This window comes from Gadus morhua, chromosome 10 (assembly GCF_902167405.1).
Source record: "Gadus morhua chromosome 10, gadMor3.0, whole genome shotgun sequence".
Taxonomy (NCBI): domain Eukaryota; kingdom Metazoa; phylum Chordata; class Actinopteri; order Gadiformes; family Gadidae; genus Gadus; species Gadus morhua.
The window spans coordinates 9,051,305-9,070,992 of NC_044057.1; the positions used below are offsets into that span (position 1 = coordinate 9,051,305).

Here is a 19,688-nt window from a genome sequence, read left to right on the forward strand (position 1 = left end):
TTTTTCTGAATATTAGTGTTAAGGGCCAATAATGCTTACTATCATAAGTCAGTTACCATGTCTGTGGACACATTTGTATTCAGGCACTAATTAGATTGACGTATGATGGTGTAGCCATGCATGTTGTTTTATTGTTAATATGTCAATTTGTTTTTTATTGAAAATACTTTGTATAGATGCATTATCCCCAAACTTGTCATCGTAACACCTTTGACATTAACATGGCAGATACCTGTGTATTGTTTATCATATGCGGTAAGAGTGTAACATTTTCAACTCAGTTCCTTGGTAGCACCTACTTACAGTAAGAATCACTTCTGATGGAAAAAATTATGTGCATGAAAAACACTTTTCTTATCTATTGTTGCTATTATATTGTTTAAAATGTATGCATATATTAAAAAAATATATAGCGCATAAAAAGTGGCTGGTAAAAAAGATGAGTGGCTGGTAGATTTTTAAATCTACCTGTCACAGTGGCTGGTGGGCAAAAAAGTAAATTTCAATCTCTGGTGGCTACACACAAACACAAACTGAGCAATAGGAGGGACACAGTGTGGAAGGAGAGGCTGCAGGGCCGTGTGCCTGTATGGAGGCTCCTTTACAAGCCTCCCTTAAACAAGAGAAAAGGAGACCTGCAGTGGAGGATCCTGCAGGGGACTCTGGCTGTGAATAGTTTCATTGGAAAAATCAACCCCACGGTGTCCGAGAACTGTCCATTCTGTGACAAAATTGAGACTATAGTCCATTGCTATTTGGACTGTCACAGACTGAGAGTCCTTTTCCATATTTTACGATGAGGAAAATTAAAAATGGTGTTTGTGGAATTTTGTGGTCGGGCAAGCCAAAATGGCTGTTTACAAAAGCAGGAAGAACCAGGTAGAGGTCGGGCTGGCCTTGGGCTGGCAGAGATGTTTGGGGTCCTGGTGAAGGCCAGAGTCAAGGTGGACTTCAGGTAGAACACATTAATGGGCACAATGGAAGAGTTCAGGGACTTATGGTGCTTCACCTCAACAGTATGCACTGTGCAGGAGGGGAAGCTCTTTTTTAACTCTATGTTTTAATGAGTGTGTTTATTTATTTATTAATTATTGCTGTATAATCTAAAGTTTTTTTAGTTTTTTAAGAAACTGGGAATAAAAGTTTTTTTCAAAATCAAATCTCTCTGTGCCTCTGTGTTTGTGTCTCTCTCTCTCTGTGCCTGTGACTCTCTCTCTCTCTGTTCCTGTGTGTGTGTATCTCTCTCGCTCACTCTCTCTCTCTCTCTCTCTCGCACTCTCTCTATCCATCTCTCTCTCTCTCTCTCTTTCTATGTGGCTCTGTCTCTCTCTCTCTCTCTCTTTCTCTCTCTCTCTCTCTCTCGCTCTCGCTCTCTCCTCCAGGCGCTCATTACCCACTTGTAGTTATAGAAAGCGGTTCGGCCATAAATGGCAGAGAATAGAGGAGGTGGGGGGCATCTCTCTCTCTCTCTTTGGTCGGTGTCCCTCGCCCTGCTGGCCGCGCTCTTCATCAGAACCTCTTCTGCTCGCTCGTCTTCTTTCCCCCTCGGCAGACACATCCATCATCACCTGTCGCCCGCGGTCGCCGTGACAATGTCTTACCATTGTCATCGTATTAGGTCTGCTGTTAGGGGGGCAGGATGGTCTTAAGGTTGCAGGGTTGAAACCCTGCCACTACCCCACTGTATCCTGGAGCAGGATTACCCTGATCCCTGAAGGGCAGCACTGGGCAGAGAAGTCTGCTCCATACTAGTAAAAAGTTAACTAGGGCCTCAACGCAGAGTTCCTGTCTGGCTCCTGAGAGCAGTGTGTTATAATTCAAGCCAGAGGGAAGTATTTGATTGGCTCCCCGGCCCCCCTCCCCCGGGCACTGGGAGCTGTGCTTGATGTGAGCCGCCGTCCTAATGACGTCTGTCAATTTCAATGCACAGGAATGATCGACCTGTTGATTGCCTTGAAGAGGTGATCTCTGTTCACCAGATAATACCTACTCATCTGTCCCAAAAAATGGGTGGATGGGTTTTATTCTTATTTCCGGGGCGGAGGGAAACAAATCAGGAGACCGCGCACACACGGCAGTGCGCAGACACGGCACCGGGCGCGCACACACTGTCCGCGATCGCTGGGATGTCTCGAGCAGCGAGAGTGTAGGCCGACCCCAAAGACACAGTGAGTAAACCCAGATAGGAGAACGGTAACGGTCCAGGCAACCATCCGTCAGAAGCAGTTTCTCTTCTGGACGTCAGTGACCCATTAATGTGAAAAACAAGTTTGGCACAAAACCTTTGTGCCGATCACAAACCTCATATTCGAATTAGGCCTACTGCTGTCTTGTTATCCCGAAGTGATGTGTTGTGTTTCATATTTCTTTAGATAAAGTATGCCTTCCAAGGTTCTAGGACGGGTAGACTAAGGTAAGGAAATCCATATTGCCCAAAACAGCCCTTCCCCGCTGTTACGCGCCGTTTCGTCAGGGAATCCAAATCCATGCCCCGAGTCCTATGCGGCCCTCTGTCGCCCCCATGTGGTGAATAGTTGGCATTGTGTCTATCAGTCCATAGGCCTACTAGACGATGTTGTGGAGCAGCTGCGTGTATTCTTCAGCTGCGGAGAAAGGCCTTCTGCTAATGGAATCATGGGATTAGATATTAGATATGTTTCATGGTTAAGGTATCGTTAGACTCCACTGTGTGGTACAAACCCATCAACCGTCCACACATCATGAAAATGAAGACCACATGATTCGTTGTGATTGTGTGTGTGTGTGTGTGTGTGTGTGTGTGTGTGTGTGTGTGTGTGTGTGTGTGTGTGTGTGTGTGTGTGTGTGTGTGTGTGTGTGTGTGTGTGTGTGTGTGTGTGTGTGTGTGTGTGCGTGTGTGTGTGCAAGTGTTTGTGTGGACACTGATTGCTGCCTAGACCTTATTAAAGTAGAAACAGATTGAAGAATGATAATTATGTCTAATAGGGAGGAATTTCCCTTGCTATGTGGAACAGCAGCATCACGACAATTCTCACAGCCTCACGACGAGGCTGCCTCTAAGCTTCGGAGGCAGCCTCGTCATGAGGCTTTGAGGCTCGTTGTCAAAGCCTCCTTTAGAGTCCAAAGGAGGATTCGGGTCAATTGGAACCACACACACTTATGTGCACATGCCCTCACATCACAGATGCACACCCCCAACGCACACACACGCACACATTAAAATGGAAACCAAATAAATATTTCTGCTATGCAAATCCAGGCTGTTATTCTGTCATTTACAAAAATTGTATTCCCCATTGTCATCTGTTTTATCATAATGGGATCATTGTTTCGTAAATATTTCCTTCTGTTAGAATCACAAAACAGCACACATTTGTTGTTTTAACTAATGCGAGATATGAAGAATTGTAGATCCTACTCCCTCCACATTCTATTGTATCTTCGTATCTTCTGTGTTTTCCTGTGATTCTTGATCACTTATTTACTTATTCAGGGTAGAGTCAGAGAGGAGAAGAAATCGACCAAGGTTTACTGTGGCTTTCGCTTTGTCCCCTTAAAGTAAACAAACACACAATTAACACGTGTGAGGAAGTAATCCCATGCTGGGAGGAGCCAATTAAAGGATAAGCAGAGCGCTCGGTGAAGCTCACATCGGCAAGACGACGCTGTCCCTGTTTTTAACGTTTAATCCACAATAAATGATAACGATGTCCAGAAGGTTCAAGACATTTCTAATAAACTTGTTTACTATGTCTTCTGGTAACAAAGCAATTTTGACACTACAAAATTCTCATTGAATAACACATTTTAACAAAGTGGCCGTACTAAGAAATTGGATTTGGAAAGAATATCTGGTTAAATATCAGCTCAAATATGATATTTACCGCCTGAAAACCCTGCCGTCTGTTCATGAGCTCTTTGACATGCCAGGCTTTGTTCTCTTCAACATGTTTCCCACCTCTGCATGATGATTTAATTGGTTGAGAATTGAGTTCCACAGTGAAATGAACACAAAGCAGATGTGCAGCTGGTTTTCAACCACTGGAGGCTGAGGTCGATCAGAGGCTTCAGCAGGAGAGAATACAGCATTAATATCAGCTGATGCAGGAATAGACTCCCCACATTAACCTAGCATTTTCCCCTTCATTTGTACAGTTATGCTTCACCTGACCCACAGTGCTTAGTGAACGTCTCAGTGAACCTCTGTCCTTAAAGGCCTCGTGTAGTGAACCATCTCAGCAGGCCAATCTTGTTCAAAGTGTTTATGTGAAAGCTGAGCTGACACCCCTTGTTACGTGGGCATGGAGAACCACACTGAGCAGGAGATCCAGACAGGATTTTCTGAATCTACTTGACTAACCATCAACCATGTGCTTAATTGATGTAACATCTTTCATCCAAAAACCTTAAAGGCCTATTTTGCTGAACTTTAAAAGTTTGACCTAAAATAGTGGGATATCTGTTTCTCCTATAACATTGTGCGTGCCAGACTCAATTATCCTGGGTGCTGTCGGAAGATTTTGTTATGCCAGGTTTTCATCCTTTTCGTGTGTCTTCAATGTTAGTGGGTTCATCTGATTATTTATAGATATTGCCCTGTGATTGGTTTATGGAGTTAATTATTAAAGGGGACCTATTATGCTTTTTCGACTTTTATGACCTATAAACGTTGTTATAATGATTGATAGTCATGTTTAACCATACTGAAGTGTCAAATAATGACGTACATGCATTTCGACGTATTCCCTGCTGACAGTCTGGGGTGGCTGTGCAGAGCGCTAAACACTCGGGACAACGATTGCGATTCACTTGTTCACATTTCCGGGTCTACGTAGACGTACTCCTGCCACGCCCCCATATGCCTGGTCAAATCTGCCCGCGCGCACGCTCCAAGGAAGGTAACCAATCACAATGGAGTTGGGTTGGCAGGAGGGGGGCGAGGGGGCGGAGAAGGACGAAACGGAGCGTTGACAGAGAAGGCTGAAAGAGCCCAGATGAGAGGAAGAGTTTCCCGAAAATCTACATCGTTTTTTGTGTATGGTTAAACATGACTATCAATCATTATAACAACGTTTATAAGTCATAAAAGTCGAAAACCATAATAGGTCCCCTTTAAGGTGCACCCTGGCTGCTAATTGGCTACCAGTGTTAGAATATTTTTTATTAATAATAATAATAATAATACATTTAATTTAGAGGCGCCTTTCAAGACACCCAAGGTCACCTTACAGAGCATATAGTCATCATTCAAAACTATGTAAAACAGACTAGGAATAAAAGGAAAACAGAGGTTAAACATGAAGAATAATAATAATTAATAACACTCAAAGACGCCTAAAGTGAAGGGGGGACCTCACTAACCACCACCAATATGTAGCACCCACTTGGGTGATGCACGGCAGCCACACGTCCTTATTGAACTGTCTGCAGTTCAATATGCCCTTTGTCAAACATTTGGAATATTCCTTTTTAAAGAATGAAAAACATTTGCAAAAGGCTTTTTATGGTTTGGCTTTTTAAAACATTCTGTTTCCTTTTTGTCAGCACGAACGCTAAGGTAATTACATTGTTCTGAATCTTCTTTCCCTTGCTTTTGGACAGGCTTAAGCCTTTTTTTTATCAGTCAGTTGTTTTGGCACATGTGAAACTTTAGGTAATTGGTCAAGTACAAATATATGAGTTTGATCTTAGATCTACTTTTTGTAGATTTCTTTTGGAGCAGGTAAAGGTAACCTTTGTTACAAGCATAAGATTTAATAATAAAAAAAATCTAGAAAGGTCCCTTTTCCGTAGACATGTGTTCCCAATTCATGAGGATATCATGATCAAAGTGAACTTCCTCTGACTAATTTCTTGTGGTCCTTATTCGGGCCCGTATAATTTAAAATAGCTTTGTGTCAGATGCAGCCATCGAGCCAGGTCACTATGATCAGATAAGGTTGGTCCTGCTCTGAATGATTCCAGTGAGGAAACAAGTGCTGAAATACAGCAAGACCACACCCTCTGTCCTACAGCAAGACCACGGCCCTCTGTCCTACAGCAAGACCACCGCCCTCTGTCCTACAGCAAGACCACCGCCCTCTGTCCTACAGCAAGACCCCATGCCATCTGTCCTACAGCAAGACCACGGCCCTCTGTCCTACAGCAAGACCCCATCCCCTCTGTCCTACAGCAAGACCACGCCCTCTTTCCTACCGGACCAAGCCCTTTGTTCTACCGAACCACGCCCTCTGTCCTACCGGACCACGGCCCTATGTCCTACTGGACCACGGCCCTCTGTCCTACAGGACCACGCCCTCTGTCCTACAGCAAGACCACAGCCCTCTGTCCTACTGAACCACGCCCTCTGTCCTACCGGACCACGCCCTCTGTCCTACCGGACCACAGCCCTCTGTCCTACCGGACCACGCCCTCTGTCCTACCGGACACTGGGGGGCTCCGGGAGCCCCGCAGTGGGCTCCCGGAGCCGGTGGATCGTAGGCTCAGGCTCACTGAGCGCAAGGTGGAGGAAGATGACCATCTCCTGCCTCCAGGACATCGTCCTTCTGTTCTTTGGAGATGTCCCTGACCCACACTGGCATTAAGAACAAGTGGAAAATAAGAGGCAGGAGAAGGTTTCCTCCTGAGACTTTCGGCTAAACCATCAAAATGATTTACTCAAGTATCAGTTGCATATGAATTCATTTAAAATGTCTCCATGCCTTTAGTTTGTTTTTTTGCTTTGCTTTGTTCATGTTGTGGAAGTCCTCCAGGATGGATGTAGACAGCATAAGTACAACCAGCTATTGGCTGAAGGCTCAAACTCATTTTGAGTCTGACATCAATGTGTGTCCCCAACACGCAGACACGCACACACACACAAACACACACACACACACACACACACACACACACACACACACACACACACACACACACACACACACACACACACACACACACACACACACACACAAACACACTGCCGCCGCCCCCTTCAGCAGGGACACGCAGCAGCTGGGGGCCCTGGGGCAGTCTCATCAGGGGCCTCCAGAGCGGGGCCCTTAGTGGCCGTCTCCCCAGGGAACCGCTCCGAAAGTCCTTGGGCAATCCCACCAGGCGCCCGCTTCAGAGCCCCCTGGTGGTCGTCCACTTGGCTGCAGCTCAGTTTTGCCTACAGTGATGAACCAGCCCTCACAGTGATGAACCAGCCCACACAGTGATGAACCAGCCCTCACAGAGAACCAGAACTCACAGTGAACCAGCCCTCACTGTGAACCAGTCCTCACAGTGAACCAACCCTCACAGTGAATGAACCAGCCTCACAGTGAATGAACCAGCCTCACAGTGAATGAACCATCCTTCACAGTAAATGAACCAGCCTCAAAGTGCATGAACCAGCCTCACAGTGATGAACCAGCCCTCACAGTGATGAACCAGCCTCACAGTGATGAACCAGGTCTGTTGCCAGGATGGACACATCTGAGATGGATTGAGCCTTTTCTTGCAACAATAATACCTATGTTTAGTATGCTTTATTAAATTTACATTGTTTTTTACAGCTTGGTGAAAATTAATATAATTATTTCTGAATTGATTTGAAACATGTATTAAATAGCTATATCTGGATACAGACAAACTTTACTTTGATTGAAATGTTACGCAGAGAAATGTCATGAATCAGCCTCCAACCTAATAGACATCATAGGCTGATTGTTTATGTAGTCAAAAACGACCCATTAGAACTGCAGAATCCGAACTGCTGCTCAGACAAGGCTCCACACTAACACTGCCAGAACGCCTGCTGGGTTGGGTGCGGTGATCCAAATGAGAGGGGCTGGATTATGCCCTCTTTCTTTTTCAGAGTTTATTATAATAAAGGGTAAAATATAGTATAGGATAAAAGTCTCTTTGAGCACGAGTTCAATATATGATCACTAGAAAGCACTACTGTATAAATATTCCTTATAAAATCATTGTACAGTTTAAATGAAGCAGCATTGGTGCGGAAGCCAGACTATAATGAAATATACCGGTATATAATATATTTTTTGTGTTCCTAAGTGTTCCTAAGTGTTTGTGTTAATGTGTTTATATGTGATTAGTTTTGTTAGTTTGTTTGTTTGTTTGCAACACAGCATAAGCAGCCTTCCTAAACACATTGAGTCAAGTAATATGTTAACCTGAATTAAATTTCTAGTTAGAATTCATCCAAAACATTTTTGAATGTTTGAATACTACCGGCCAACTGAACCATCTCTTATTTCAAGCTGCTCCAAGGTTACCATGGTTACAGACCAGACCCATGGCTGCAGGCTGTTCTCAGGTCTGTCATGAGGTATCCAAGGTTACTCTCTGCCAGGTTACTGTTGGGCCGTTCAGTAGACAGACGCAGACCAACACACTGTTATTGGCGGTTTATCGATTAATCAAGAGTTTATTCCATTCAAGTGGAGAGATAAGGTTACTGAACAGCTTAGAGGCGGACTGTGCGGCAGACCACAGGTGGGCCATTCTCTGCTGTTTGATAGGCTCGTCTTTTGTTAGTGTTTCTATATGTTAGCAAATATGTTCTGCTGTGTTTATAAGCATTGTGTTCTAAAGAAATAGAATCCAACTTTTATCTCCTTATCCATTGTTGTTGATATCTTAGCAGGAATATTAAACAGCTTACAGATACACAGTCGCATACATGGAATGCAAAGGAAAATTATAATAGTAATAATAACAATGTGTGTGCATGTGTGTGTGTGTTTGTTTGTGTGTGTGTGTGTGTGTGTGTGTGTGTGTGTGTGTGTGTGTGTGTGTGTGTGTGTGTGTGTGTGTGTGTGTGTGTGTGTGTGTGTGTGTGTGTGTGTGTGTGTGTGTGTGTGTGTGTGTGTGTAGCATAACAATGCCGGCTGGAGAGGGAAAGAGTGACATGGAGCGTCTGGGAGTGTTTCAGGAGATGGGGTATGTATCCATCGGAGATAAGTACGTCCCGGCCAGATACAGTAAGTTGATCGATCTCCTGAGTAATTTCAAATTGTTTCAAAATGTTTAACATTAGACAGATATTAAATAAATATAGAAAAAATAAACCAGATCATTTTGAATTGCTATAGATTGCAAATAATTTGAAATGAAGAATTATCTACATGATGTTTTATCTTCTCAACGTGTTGTAAGGGTTTGCACTATAGGTTGACAACTAGTTTTCAAATTATCAGTCTGAATAATCAGCAATGTAGCATTAAAATAGCAATTCAAAGATAAATTCCTCAATGAAAAGTAAGAGAAGCCTGTGGCCGAGCAGCATCAGCAGTTCTACACTCCTTCTGGTTCGGCTGAATCTATATGTACTCTTATATATTCAGAGAACATTGTTCTTGAGATGTATTCTCATGAGACTACAGACTTCCTCTAAACTAAAGCTAATGGTATTCCTAAACAAAGATCCCTTTATCTTAACAACAAACATTACATTATCAATACAATTGCATTTTAAGTTGAAACACTTTTATAATCCAAAGACATCAGCCATGAAGGGCTGTGATCCACAGATCAGTGGTCCCACATTAGGATAACCCTAACCCAGACCCCCGCCCCAGGACCCTTCAACGAAGCGGCGGGGCGTGGCCGTCAGATGCAGACGGGGGGGCCGCGACTGAGCAGCTCGCTGCAAATCGGCTTCTTTGAAACCACCTTCCAGCGGATCTTCGAGAGCGAGGCACTGAACGAGCCGCTGAAGAGGGCACGGCAGCAGCGCCTCCAGCAGGCCCGGAGGCGCGTGGGCGCACTGTTCCTGCCCAGCGATGGCCCCAAGCAAACGTGAGAACAAACAACTCAACAGCTTGGAAACAGTCTGTGCTGTATGTAAACATTTAATGATGGAATCCCATAAAATGACATGCTCCGTCCGTGAGTTACTCAACAGCTAGGTCGGTTAGTCTAACCTTACCTCCTCCCTCTCAGCTGTGGTTCGGGCAGTTACTACGGGACTCTGTCGGGGCCAATGAAGGCCATGAGCACCCAGGCCGTCCCCAAGAAGGGCCTCCCCTCTCCCGGGCGCAACATCTACACCTCCCCTCCCAAGAAGGGCGCCGGCTCCAGGTCTGCGGCCGTGGCCTCCAGGCCGTTGTTCAGAAGCTCGTTGACTGACATCTGAGTTCAACCCTTCAACCTGTCCCTTACTCCAGCTATCCCAACGTCACCCTGTCCAAGACGGACCTGTACACCCCCGACCGCTACGACCGAGCCAAGGAACTCCTGCAGGTACAGACCCTCCGATCCAACCGGGATCAGCCTCAGTCCGCTGTTACACTGAAGAAGAATCAAGCATCTCTGGAGATGGGCCGTGGAACGGGGTTACCATGGAGACGGGGACAGAAGGGAACACATGTTGTCCTGATCAGGGGTGCACAGCTTCATGTCTCCAGCCGCTCTGTGTCCGCTTCATATATACATATATCATATATATATATATCATAAATATCATATATATATGATAGATATGATATATATATGATCTATAAACCTTGTTGTGATAGAATGAGCCTCATCCCACACACTAGTTGGTCTCATTAAAGGTGTATATATATAAAAAAAAAAGCAATGATGATTGAGAATTGATCCTGAAGGTTTTCTCTGTTTTGGGCCTGCAGATTCCCGACTGCGCTCCAGTCCATTGTATTGAGCTTTCTTGAATGTAATGTTTAAGTTGGGCTGTCATCAGTTAACCATGTTGTGTATTTGAACTTGCATTTAGGCTTTACAATTTTGTTTATTATTTAGTAATTTAGCAGATTCTGCTAAATTACTGCTATTAAGGAGCAGGGTTTCTCATCTAGTTCAAAGGTATTTTTAACACTGCAGTGATCACATGGACCTGGAACCTTCTTATGAGCTGTAGGAAGGAGCAGCTGTGTACCACCGTCATCTTCATATGTTTTATCGACGATAGTTTGAAAGAATGAAATCACTTTGCAGGGCTGCAACCTGTCACGGACTTCAGACATTGCACGGACTTCAGACATGACAATGACACTGAATATGTTATATTGTGCTTATTGTGTTTTCTGTATGTTGCAGAGCGAGACAGCAACCAACCGTTCAAAGTTCAAGAGTGGTCCCTTTAAACTCCACCTCCACCCTAAAGACTATTTCCATGAAAACCCATACTTTAGCAACAAGCCCATCCCACCAGCGCAAAAGCCACTCCCTGCAACAAAACAATTCTTAGTTCCATTCAAACCTTCCTCCCCTACCAAGCAGGTAATGGATGGATGATGTGAATAGTGGGGTGGATGTCTTTGACTCTCATTTCATATGATAACAGTGTACTAAAGAGAGTGTCTGTAACTGCCAGATAGGGGGCATGAAGGCGGGGACCTTTGACCTCTACCCGTCCCATTCGGCTGACCCCTACAAGCCTGGCCGACCCAAACAAGCGAACCCTGGGCACCCAACGTTTTGGCCAGCTCCTGGTCCAAAGAGCTCCCCTGTCAAGAGCATCGTAACCCTGAATGTCAACAGGTTGGTCAGCAGTCTCTCTTCTTTCCATTTCTTTGGTCTAAATAGGAAAGTTAATGAAGTCCATTTGACTTGTATAGCCATTAATCCAAGCTACAGTGTCAAAGGACTTTACAGGCCATATATTTATGACAAGGGATAGATGTAATTATGACGATAGGTTGTCTCGCAGCTTTGCTGCTTGACACCCAAAGATTAGATGATGTATAAAGTAAGCAAGCACGTACATTCAGACTCAGAGCCTTACACAGCCTTTGCATTACAGTGTCCATGTTAAAGTGTAATAAGAATACAGAGTGATAAGAAATTAAACGACATGGATTGGCATGTACTTCATATGTGATAACACATAAATGTGTAGCTACTGTTCTACAGCATTGTTCCATACACATTAAGAACATAATGGAACAGGTTGTTACATTGCTTATAACTGTTTAATTACACTGTAGCAAGTACACAAATGTATGGTCTTACCAAACGTTTTTTTCAAGTTGCCTCAAATTGGTGGTGACTTGATGAATGAGATCACGGTAACCCTTCCTTTTACAGTCCCCTAATTACTAGGTATTTACCCGGTACATACATGGTAAATCATAGTGTATTACTTGGTAATTGCCACTGGTAATAAGAAGGTAAATACAGAGGTAGTTACCCGGTAAATACATGGTAAATCCTAGTGTATTACTGGGTAATTACCACTGGTAATAAGAAGGTAAATACAGAGGAATTATCCGGTAAATTATAGTGTATTACTGTGTAATTACCACTGGTAATAAGAAGGTAAATACAGAGGAATTAATGCTGAAGTACTAAGTAAAACCTCCACTATTACCCATCAACTCAACTAAGTAGTGTGTAGTTGTAACTGTTTTAGGTTGGTAATAACTCCGATATTGTGTACTTCCTAGGAATTTAGGCAACCAATTCTTATAGACACCTATTATCCAAGGTTTATGTTGGTTAACAGCCCAAATTTAATGATGTACTATCTAGAAATTAGCATAGTGCTTTCCAATAAAATACTTTTTCTTAGTTATTATTCAAAGCTACACCCATTTAGAAAGGGTTTATTCGATTTACCACTATGGAATTACTTACCTGGTAACAACCTCTGCAGGAACAGTTTTCCTCTAGTGTCATGGTACATCTTCTTAAATACTGGGTACGAAGCCGTTTGTTTCCATGGTATTACCAGGTTCTTACCATATAATTTATAATAGATTCCATTGTCCATGCAGTCAACACAAACTTGTACCAAGTACCTTCTGCGACGTTACCAAGTAAAACACGACAATTTACCCAGTAAGTAAGCTGAAACTGTACTGTAAAAGGAAGCCTTGTTTGTTTCCATGGTATTACCAGGTTCTTACCATATAATTTGTAATACATTATTCCCTTTTCCATGCAGTCAACACAAACTTGTACCATGTACGTTCTGCTTGTTACCAAGTAAAACACGACAATTTACCCAGTAATTAAGCTGAAACTGTACTGTAAAAGGAAGCCTTGTTTGTTTCCATGGTATTACCAGGTTCTTACCATATAATTTGTAATAGATTATTCCCTTTTCCATGCAGTCAACACAAACTTGTACCATGTACGTTCTGCGACGTTACCAAGTAAAACACGACAATTTACCCAGTAATTAAGCTGAAACTGTACTGTAAAAGGAAGCCTCGTTTATTTCCATGGTATTACCAGGTTCTTACCATATAATTTGTAATACATTATTCCCTTTTCCATGCAGTCAACACAAACTTGTACCATGTACGTTCTGCAACGTTACCAAGTAAAACACGACAATTTACCCAGTAAGTAAGCTGAAAGTGTACTGTAAAAGGAAGCCTAGTTTGTTTCCATGGTATTACCAGGCTCTTACCATATAAGTTGTAACTGGTTATTCCTTTCTCCATGCAATCAACACAAACCAAATATGTTTTGCAACATCTTCACCAGTAGTTAAGCACTTTAATTGTTGTTATAAAACCCCAAACCACTGTTATTAAAACATTAAAAGGCATATTAAAATTAAACAAAATCAAAGGCTTATCTTTCAAACAATGCATATCTCACAAACGGGCACTGAACACTGAAGAAATCGGACAAAAAAAAGAGCCGTCCACATCAACTCAATTTAAATGTTACTGATGGTGTTTTCATAAAACACATGACATTGTTATGGCAAGTGACCACAAGGAAGACTGCTTCAACCTCTTCCATTTGAATAAGCGGTGAATGCCATGCAGCAATCTGCCTATGGGAGCATCTTTGTGGTCATTCGCAAACCAATGAGTCCACTCGATGAATGAGAGATGACTCTTTAGTGTCTTCTCTGTGAGGTATCCCTGCAGTCTCCACATCTGGGATTTGAAGGCTGACCAAGACCTGACCAGGTACCTCCAAATCTCCCCTTCCATACTGTAATAAAGAATCAGAAGACAAGAAAATAAACATTAGGACTGTCAATTAATGAAAATTTCTAGAACATGTAGAACTCAAAGATTATTTTGTTTATTAGTTAAAAAAGGATGCTGATCCTGAAAGGCATAGCCATAAATACAGTTAATAGGACGGGAGGGGACAGGCTGTTAGCTCCGGTTAGCACTTTAGCATCGAGCTAGCGGAGCTTCTGTCATTCAAATAACTCGGACATGTTGTTTAAAACCTATAACACCCAATTTATTGAAATATCCGGATTTAATCGGGCTCTCTCCCATAAGTACAGTTAATAGGACGGGAAGAGACAGGCTCTGTTAGCCCCGGTTAGCGCGATGCTAAAGAGCAGCTCTACCGGAGCATGCCACCTCAACAGGTGCAAGTTAGCCTCCGGTTTGATATTCGCCGGATATTCGGTTTACCACCCAATCGGATTCATCAACATAAGTGCAATACATTACGGGCTTAGTATGTTGAGGACGGTTTAGGACACCGTTGGCGCTGTCACACTAAATTTGTACCGGCTGCCAAATTTGTACCGGGCGCGTCATCCATACGTAATCCATTCCAAACCTGCCTGTCAGCAGATGATCGCGTCGTCCGTTACCGGGCAGGTTTCAAAAAACATTTGCGCTCATGTTGCCAAAGACGAAATAACATAATACAGTTAATGGATCGCTAGATAATGTAATGTTTTGTTGGGTTCCTTAATAAACACACGATGTATCTTGGAACAGACATCAACATGCAGCGCGCCAATCCAACTGCGCAAGCTCCGTGTGACGGTCTAATAACTGATGTTGATATCAGTAGGCCTACAGATAACACTTGTTTTTACTTTATATTTGTATTGTATTTAATTGTTTAATCAAATTTAGCAAGTAAACTGAGTGTTTAAAGCAGGTCAAGGACGAAATAGCACAATACAGATAACGGATCGCTAGATAGAAGGTTCGCGAATGTTCACGTCATTCGACGCGATCGTCCGTTGCCAGGCAACGGACGAAGCGATCATCTGTTGCCAGGCAGATTTGGAGTGGATTACGTATGGATGACGCGCCCGGTACAAATTTGGCAGCCGGTACAAATTTAGTGTGACAGCGCCATCGATGTCTGTGCAACAACGTCATTTACGTTCTGGCTGCTACCTGTTTTAGGGACCGTCAGCAAGTTACACTCACCGACTGGTGGCAGAGACGTTACCATGGAATTGTTTGAGGAAATTAATCACACAAATATATTGCAATATAGTTAATCATAATGCAGTTAATAGTTTAATATTCGACAAAAATCGACTAAACTATATTTGAAATTATTAATTGCATCCCGTTTAACAATAATGCAATATATTAGCAAAGTTACCTGCAGTAAGTAGCAGCCCACCATTGGCAACTACTACTACAATCAGGTGACAAAATGTATTTTTTCAGTGATTTTTATGTTATTTGATATGATTTATTTCCAGAAACAATTCCATGGTAACGTCTCTGCCACCAGTCGGTGAGTGTAACTTGTTGACGGTCCCTAAAACAGGTAGCAGCCAGAACGTAAATGACGTTGTTGCACAGACATCGTTGGCAACAACATGTGTTTGTGATTTTCGCGATACGCCGTCCTAAACCGTCCTCAACATACTAAGCCCGTAATGTATTGCACTTATGTTGATGAATCCGATTGGGTGGTAAATCGAATATCCGGCGAATATCAAACCGGAGGCTTACTTGCACCTGTTGAGGTGGCATGCTCCGGTAGAGCTGCTCTTTAGCATCGCGCTAACCGGGGCTAACAGCCTGTCTCTTCCCGTCCTATTAACTGTATTTATGGGAGAGAGCCCGATTAAATCCGGATATTTTAATAAATTGGGTGTTATAGGTTTTAAACAACATGTCCGAGTTATTTGAATGACAGAAGCTCCGCTAGCTCGATGCTAAAGTGCTAACCGGAGCTAACAGCCTGTCCCCTCCCGTCCTATTAACTGTATTATGGCTATGCCTTTTTCTCTTTTCAATATGACCAAACACAATGGCCAGAGGACCAGCATCCTTTTTTAAACTAATAAACAAAATAATCTTTGAGTTCTACATGTTCTAGAAATGTTCATTAATTGACAGTCTTAATGTTTATTTTCTTGTCCTCTGATTCTTTATTACAGTATGGAAGGGGAGATTTGGGGGTACCTGGTCAGGTCTTGGTCAGCCTTCAAATCCCAGATGTGGAGACTGCAGGGATACCTCACAGAGAAGACACTAAAGAGTCATCTCTCATTCGTCGAGTGGACTCATTGGTTTGCGAATGACCACAAAGATGCTCCCATAGGCAGATTGCTGCGTGGCATTCACCGCTTATTCAAATGGAAGAGGTTGAAGCAGTCTTCCTTGTGGTCACTTGCCATAACAATGTCATGTGTTTTATGAAAACACCATCAGTAACATTTAAATTGAGTTGATGTGGACGGCTCTTTTTTTTGTCCGATTTCTTCAGTGTTCAGTGCCTGTTTGTGCGATATGCATTGTTTGAAAGATAAGCCTTTGATTTTGTTTAATTTTAATATGCCTTTCATCAACAGTGGTTTGGGGTTTTATAACAACAATTAAAGTGCTTAACTACTGGTGAACGATGTTGCAGAACATATATGGTTTGTGTTGATTGCATGGAAAAAGGAATAACCAGTTACAACTTATATGGTAAGAGCCTGGTAATACCATGGAAACAAACTAGGCTTTCTTTTACAGTACAGTTTCAGCTTACTTACTGGGTCAATTGTCGTGTTTTACTTGGTAACGTCGCAGAACGTACATGGTACAAGTTTGTGTTGACTGCATGGAAAAGTGAATAATGTATTACAAATGATATGGTAAGAACCTGGTAATACCATGGAAATAAACGAGGCTTCCTTTTACAGTACAGTTTCAGCTTAATTACTGGGTAAATTGTCGTGTTTTACTTGGTAACGTCGCAGAACGTACATGGTACAAGTTTGTGTTGACTGCATGGAAAAGGGAATAATAATGTATTACAAATTATATGGTAAGAACCTAGTAATACCATGGAAACAAACGAGGCTTCCTTTTACAGCACAGTTTCAGCTTAATTACTGGGTAAATTGTCGTGTTTTACTTGGTAACGTCGCAGAACGTACATGGTACAAGTTTGTGTTGACTGCATGGAAAAGGGAATAATGTATTACAAATTATATGGTAAGAACCTGGTAATACCGTGGAAACAAACGAGGCTTCCTTTTACAGTACAGTTTCAGCTTAATTACTGGGTAAATTGTCGTGTTTTACTTGGTAACGTCGCAGAACGTACATGGTACAAGTTTGTGTTGACTGCATGGAAAAGGGAATAATGTATTACTAATTATACGGTAAGAACCTGGTAGTACCATGGAAACAAACGAGGCTTCCTTTTACAGTACAGTTTCAGCTTAATTACTGGGTAAATTGTCGTGTTTTACTTGGAAACGTCGCAGAACGTACATGGTACAAGTTTGTGTTGACTGCATGGAAAAGGGAATAATGTATTACAAATTATATGGTAAGAACCTGGTAATACCATGGAAATAAACAAGGCTTCCTTTTACAGTACAGTTTCAGCTTAATTACTGGTTAAATTGGTGTGTTTTACTTGGTAATGTCGCAGAACGTACATGGTACAAGTTTGTCTTGACTGCATGGATAATGGAATGTATCTATTATAAATTATATGGTAAGAACCTGGTAATACCATGGAAACAAACGGCTTTGTACCCAGTATTTAAGAAGATGTACCATAACACTAGAGGAAAACTGTTCCTGCAGAGGTTGTTACCAGGTAAGTAATTCCATAGTGGTAAATTGAATAAACCCTTTCTAAATGGGTGCAGCTACGAATAATAACTAAGAAAATGTATTTTATTGGAGAGCACTATGCTAATTTCTAGATAGTACATCATTAAACTTGGGCTGTTAACAACATTAACCTTGGATAATAGGTGTTTATAAGAATTGGTTGCCTAATTTCCTAGGAAGTACACAATATCTGAGTTATTACCAACCTAAAACAGTTACAACTACACGCTACTTAGTTGAGTTGATGGGTAATAGTGGAGGTTTTACTTAGTACTTCAGCTGTAATTCCTCTGTATTTACCTTCTTATTACCAGTGGTAATTACACAGTAATACACTATAATTTACCGGATAATTCCTCTGTATTTACCTTCTTATTACCAGTGGTAATTACCCAGTAATACACTATGATTTATCATGTATTTGCTGGGTAACTACCTCTGTATTTACCTTCTTATTACCAGTGGTAATTACCCAGTAATACACTATGATTTACCATGCATGTACCGGGTAAATACCTAGTAATTAGGGGACTGTAAAAGGAAGGGTTATCACTTGGCAGGCGGTGCTGAAACAGTGGTTTGCTGCTGTTCTCTTGGTGGAGTTTATCTTCACTATCTGCTTCCCTTTTCACAGTTTGCTTGACCTTAATCTGTATGGTTGTTTATTTGGTTTCAGAGTGGTGAACTCTACCAACTATGCCGCCCCCATCCCCCCGATTATGACCGTCTGATGGACCTTATGCATGCGATGCTGGGCAACAGGGGTCGACTCTTTTCCCGCGTCCCCTTACCACATTTGGACCATAGAGAACGTAAGATGAAAACAGGAATATCTGTTGGTTATTCTTTGCTACAAAGTGTAGTGAGTGGTCCAATACTTCGTAATATCTGTTGGTTATTCTTTACTAGAGTGGTCCAACACATGGGAATATCTGTTGGTTATTCTTTACTACAGAGTGGTCCAACACATGGTAATATCTGTTGGTTATTCTTTACTACAGAGTGGTCCAACACATGGGAATATCTGTTGGTTATTCTTTACTACAGAGTGGTCCAACACATCGGATCACTTAGATAATCGTTTGTTGTTATGCTCAACTGTACCCTGTTGACTTGTCGAGCAGATGATCTTATTTATATTACATGTTGCTTGTTGAGTATAAAGCCAAATACCATTCAGTAAAGTAGAAAAAACATTTGGATTTTATTGTAAAATGGAGAAAGAGTTGGTTGGTCAGTGATGAACATGTTGTTGACTCTCCGTAACTATCAAAGAGAATAATGTCGGTATCCTATATTCATCACCCATCCCCCACTGCCCATATAGGCAGTTCTTCTCCATTAAGCATTGTCAAACCCATTCTGTAACTGGTACTGCGTGATACAATGCTTTGATTACCTTGGAGACATTGATACAGTGGCATGCACCTCTACAGACCAACAATCAACCTGGATGGAAGAAGAAATTGCTTCATTCATTCTCATTCTTAAAATTATTTGTCTGTTTTTGACAGCACAGTTGGTGTTTTAATGTAAAATTCCAAAACATTGATCAAAGTGTTGTACATACTTAAGACATACTTCAGTGTAGTTGTGGTGCAATAAAGTAAAAAGTAACATCTTCTCAGATGTTTAGTAGTAGCGATTTGTGTGTTTGTGTGTGTGTATTTGCGTGTTTGTGGGTGTTTGTTTGTGTGTGTGTGTGTGTTTGTGTGTGTGTGTTTGTGTGGTCTGTGTGTGTGTGTGTGTGTGTGTGTGTGTGTGTGTGTGTGTGTGTGTGTTTGTAGGTGCGGTTGTGTGTGTGTGTTTGTCTGTGTGTGTGTGTGTGTGTGTGTGTGCGTGTGTGTGTGTGTGTGTGTGTGTGTGTGTTTATGTGTGTGTGTGTGTGTGTGTGTGTGTGTGTGTGTGTGTGTGTGTGTGTGTGTTTGTTTGTCTGTGTGTGTGTGTGTGTGT

The 19,688-nt window shown here is 42.2% G+C and overlaps 1 protein-coding gene across 1 annotated transcript; it reads left to right on the top strand.

The window, feature by feature from the left end:
• The first annotated feature begins 8,340 nt into the window (after nt 1-8,340).
• cfap96 (cilia and flagella associated protein 96) lies at nt 8,341-19,435 on the top strand. Its single transcript, XM_030367421.1, has 7 exons — nt 8,341-8,463; nt 8,845-9,768; nt 9,913-10,050; nt 10,137-10,212; nt 11,029-11,211; nt 11,306-11,472; nt 18,412-19,435. The coding sequence occupies exons 2-7, from the start codon at nt 9,584-9,586 to the stop codon at nt 18,464-18,466; spliced, it is 804 nt and encodes a 267-aa protein (XP_030223281.1). The 5' UTR covers nt 8,341-8,463; nt 8,845-9,583; the 3' UTR covers nt 18,467-19,435.
• The last annotated feature ends 253 nt before the right edge of the window (nt 19,436-19,688 follow it).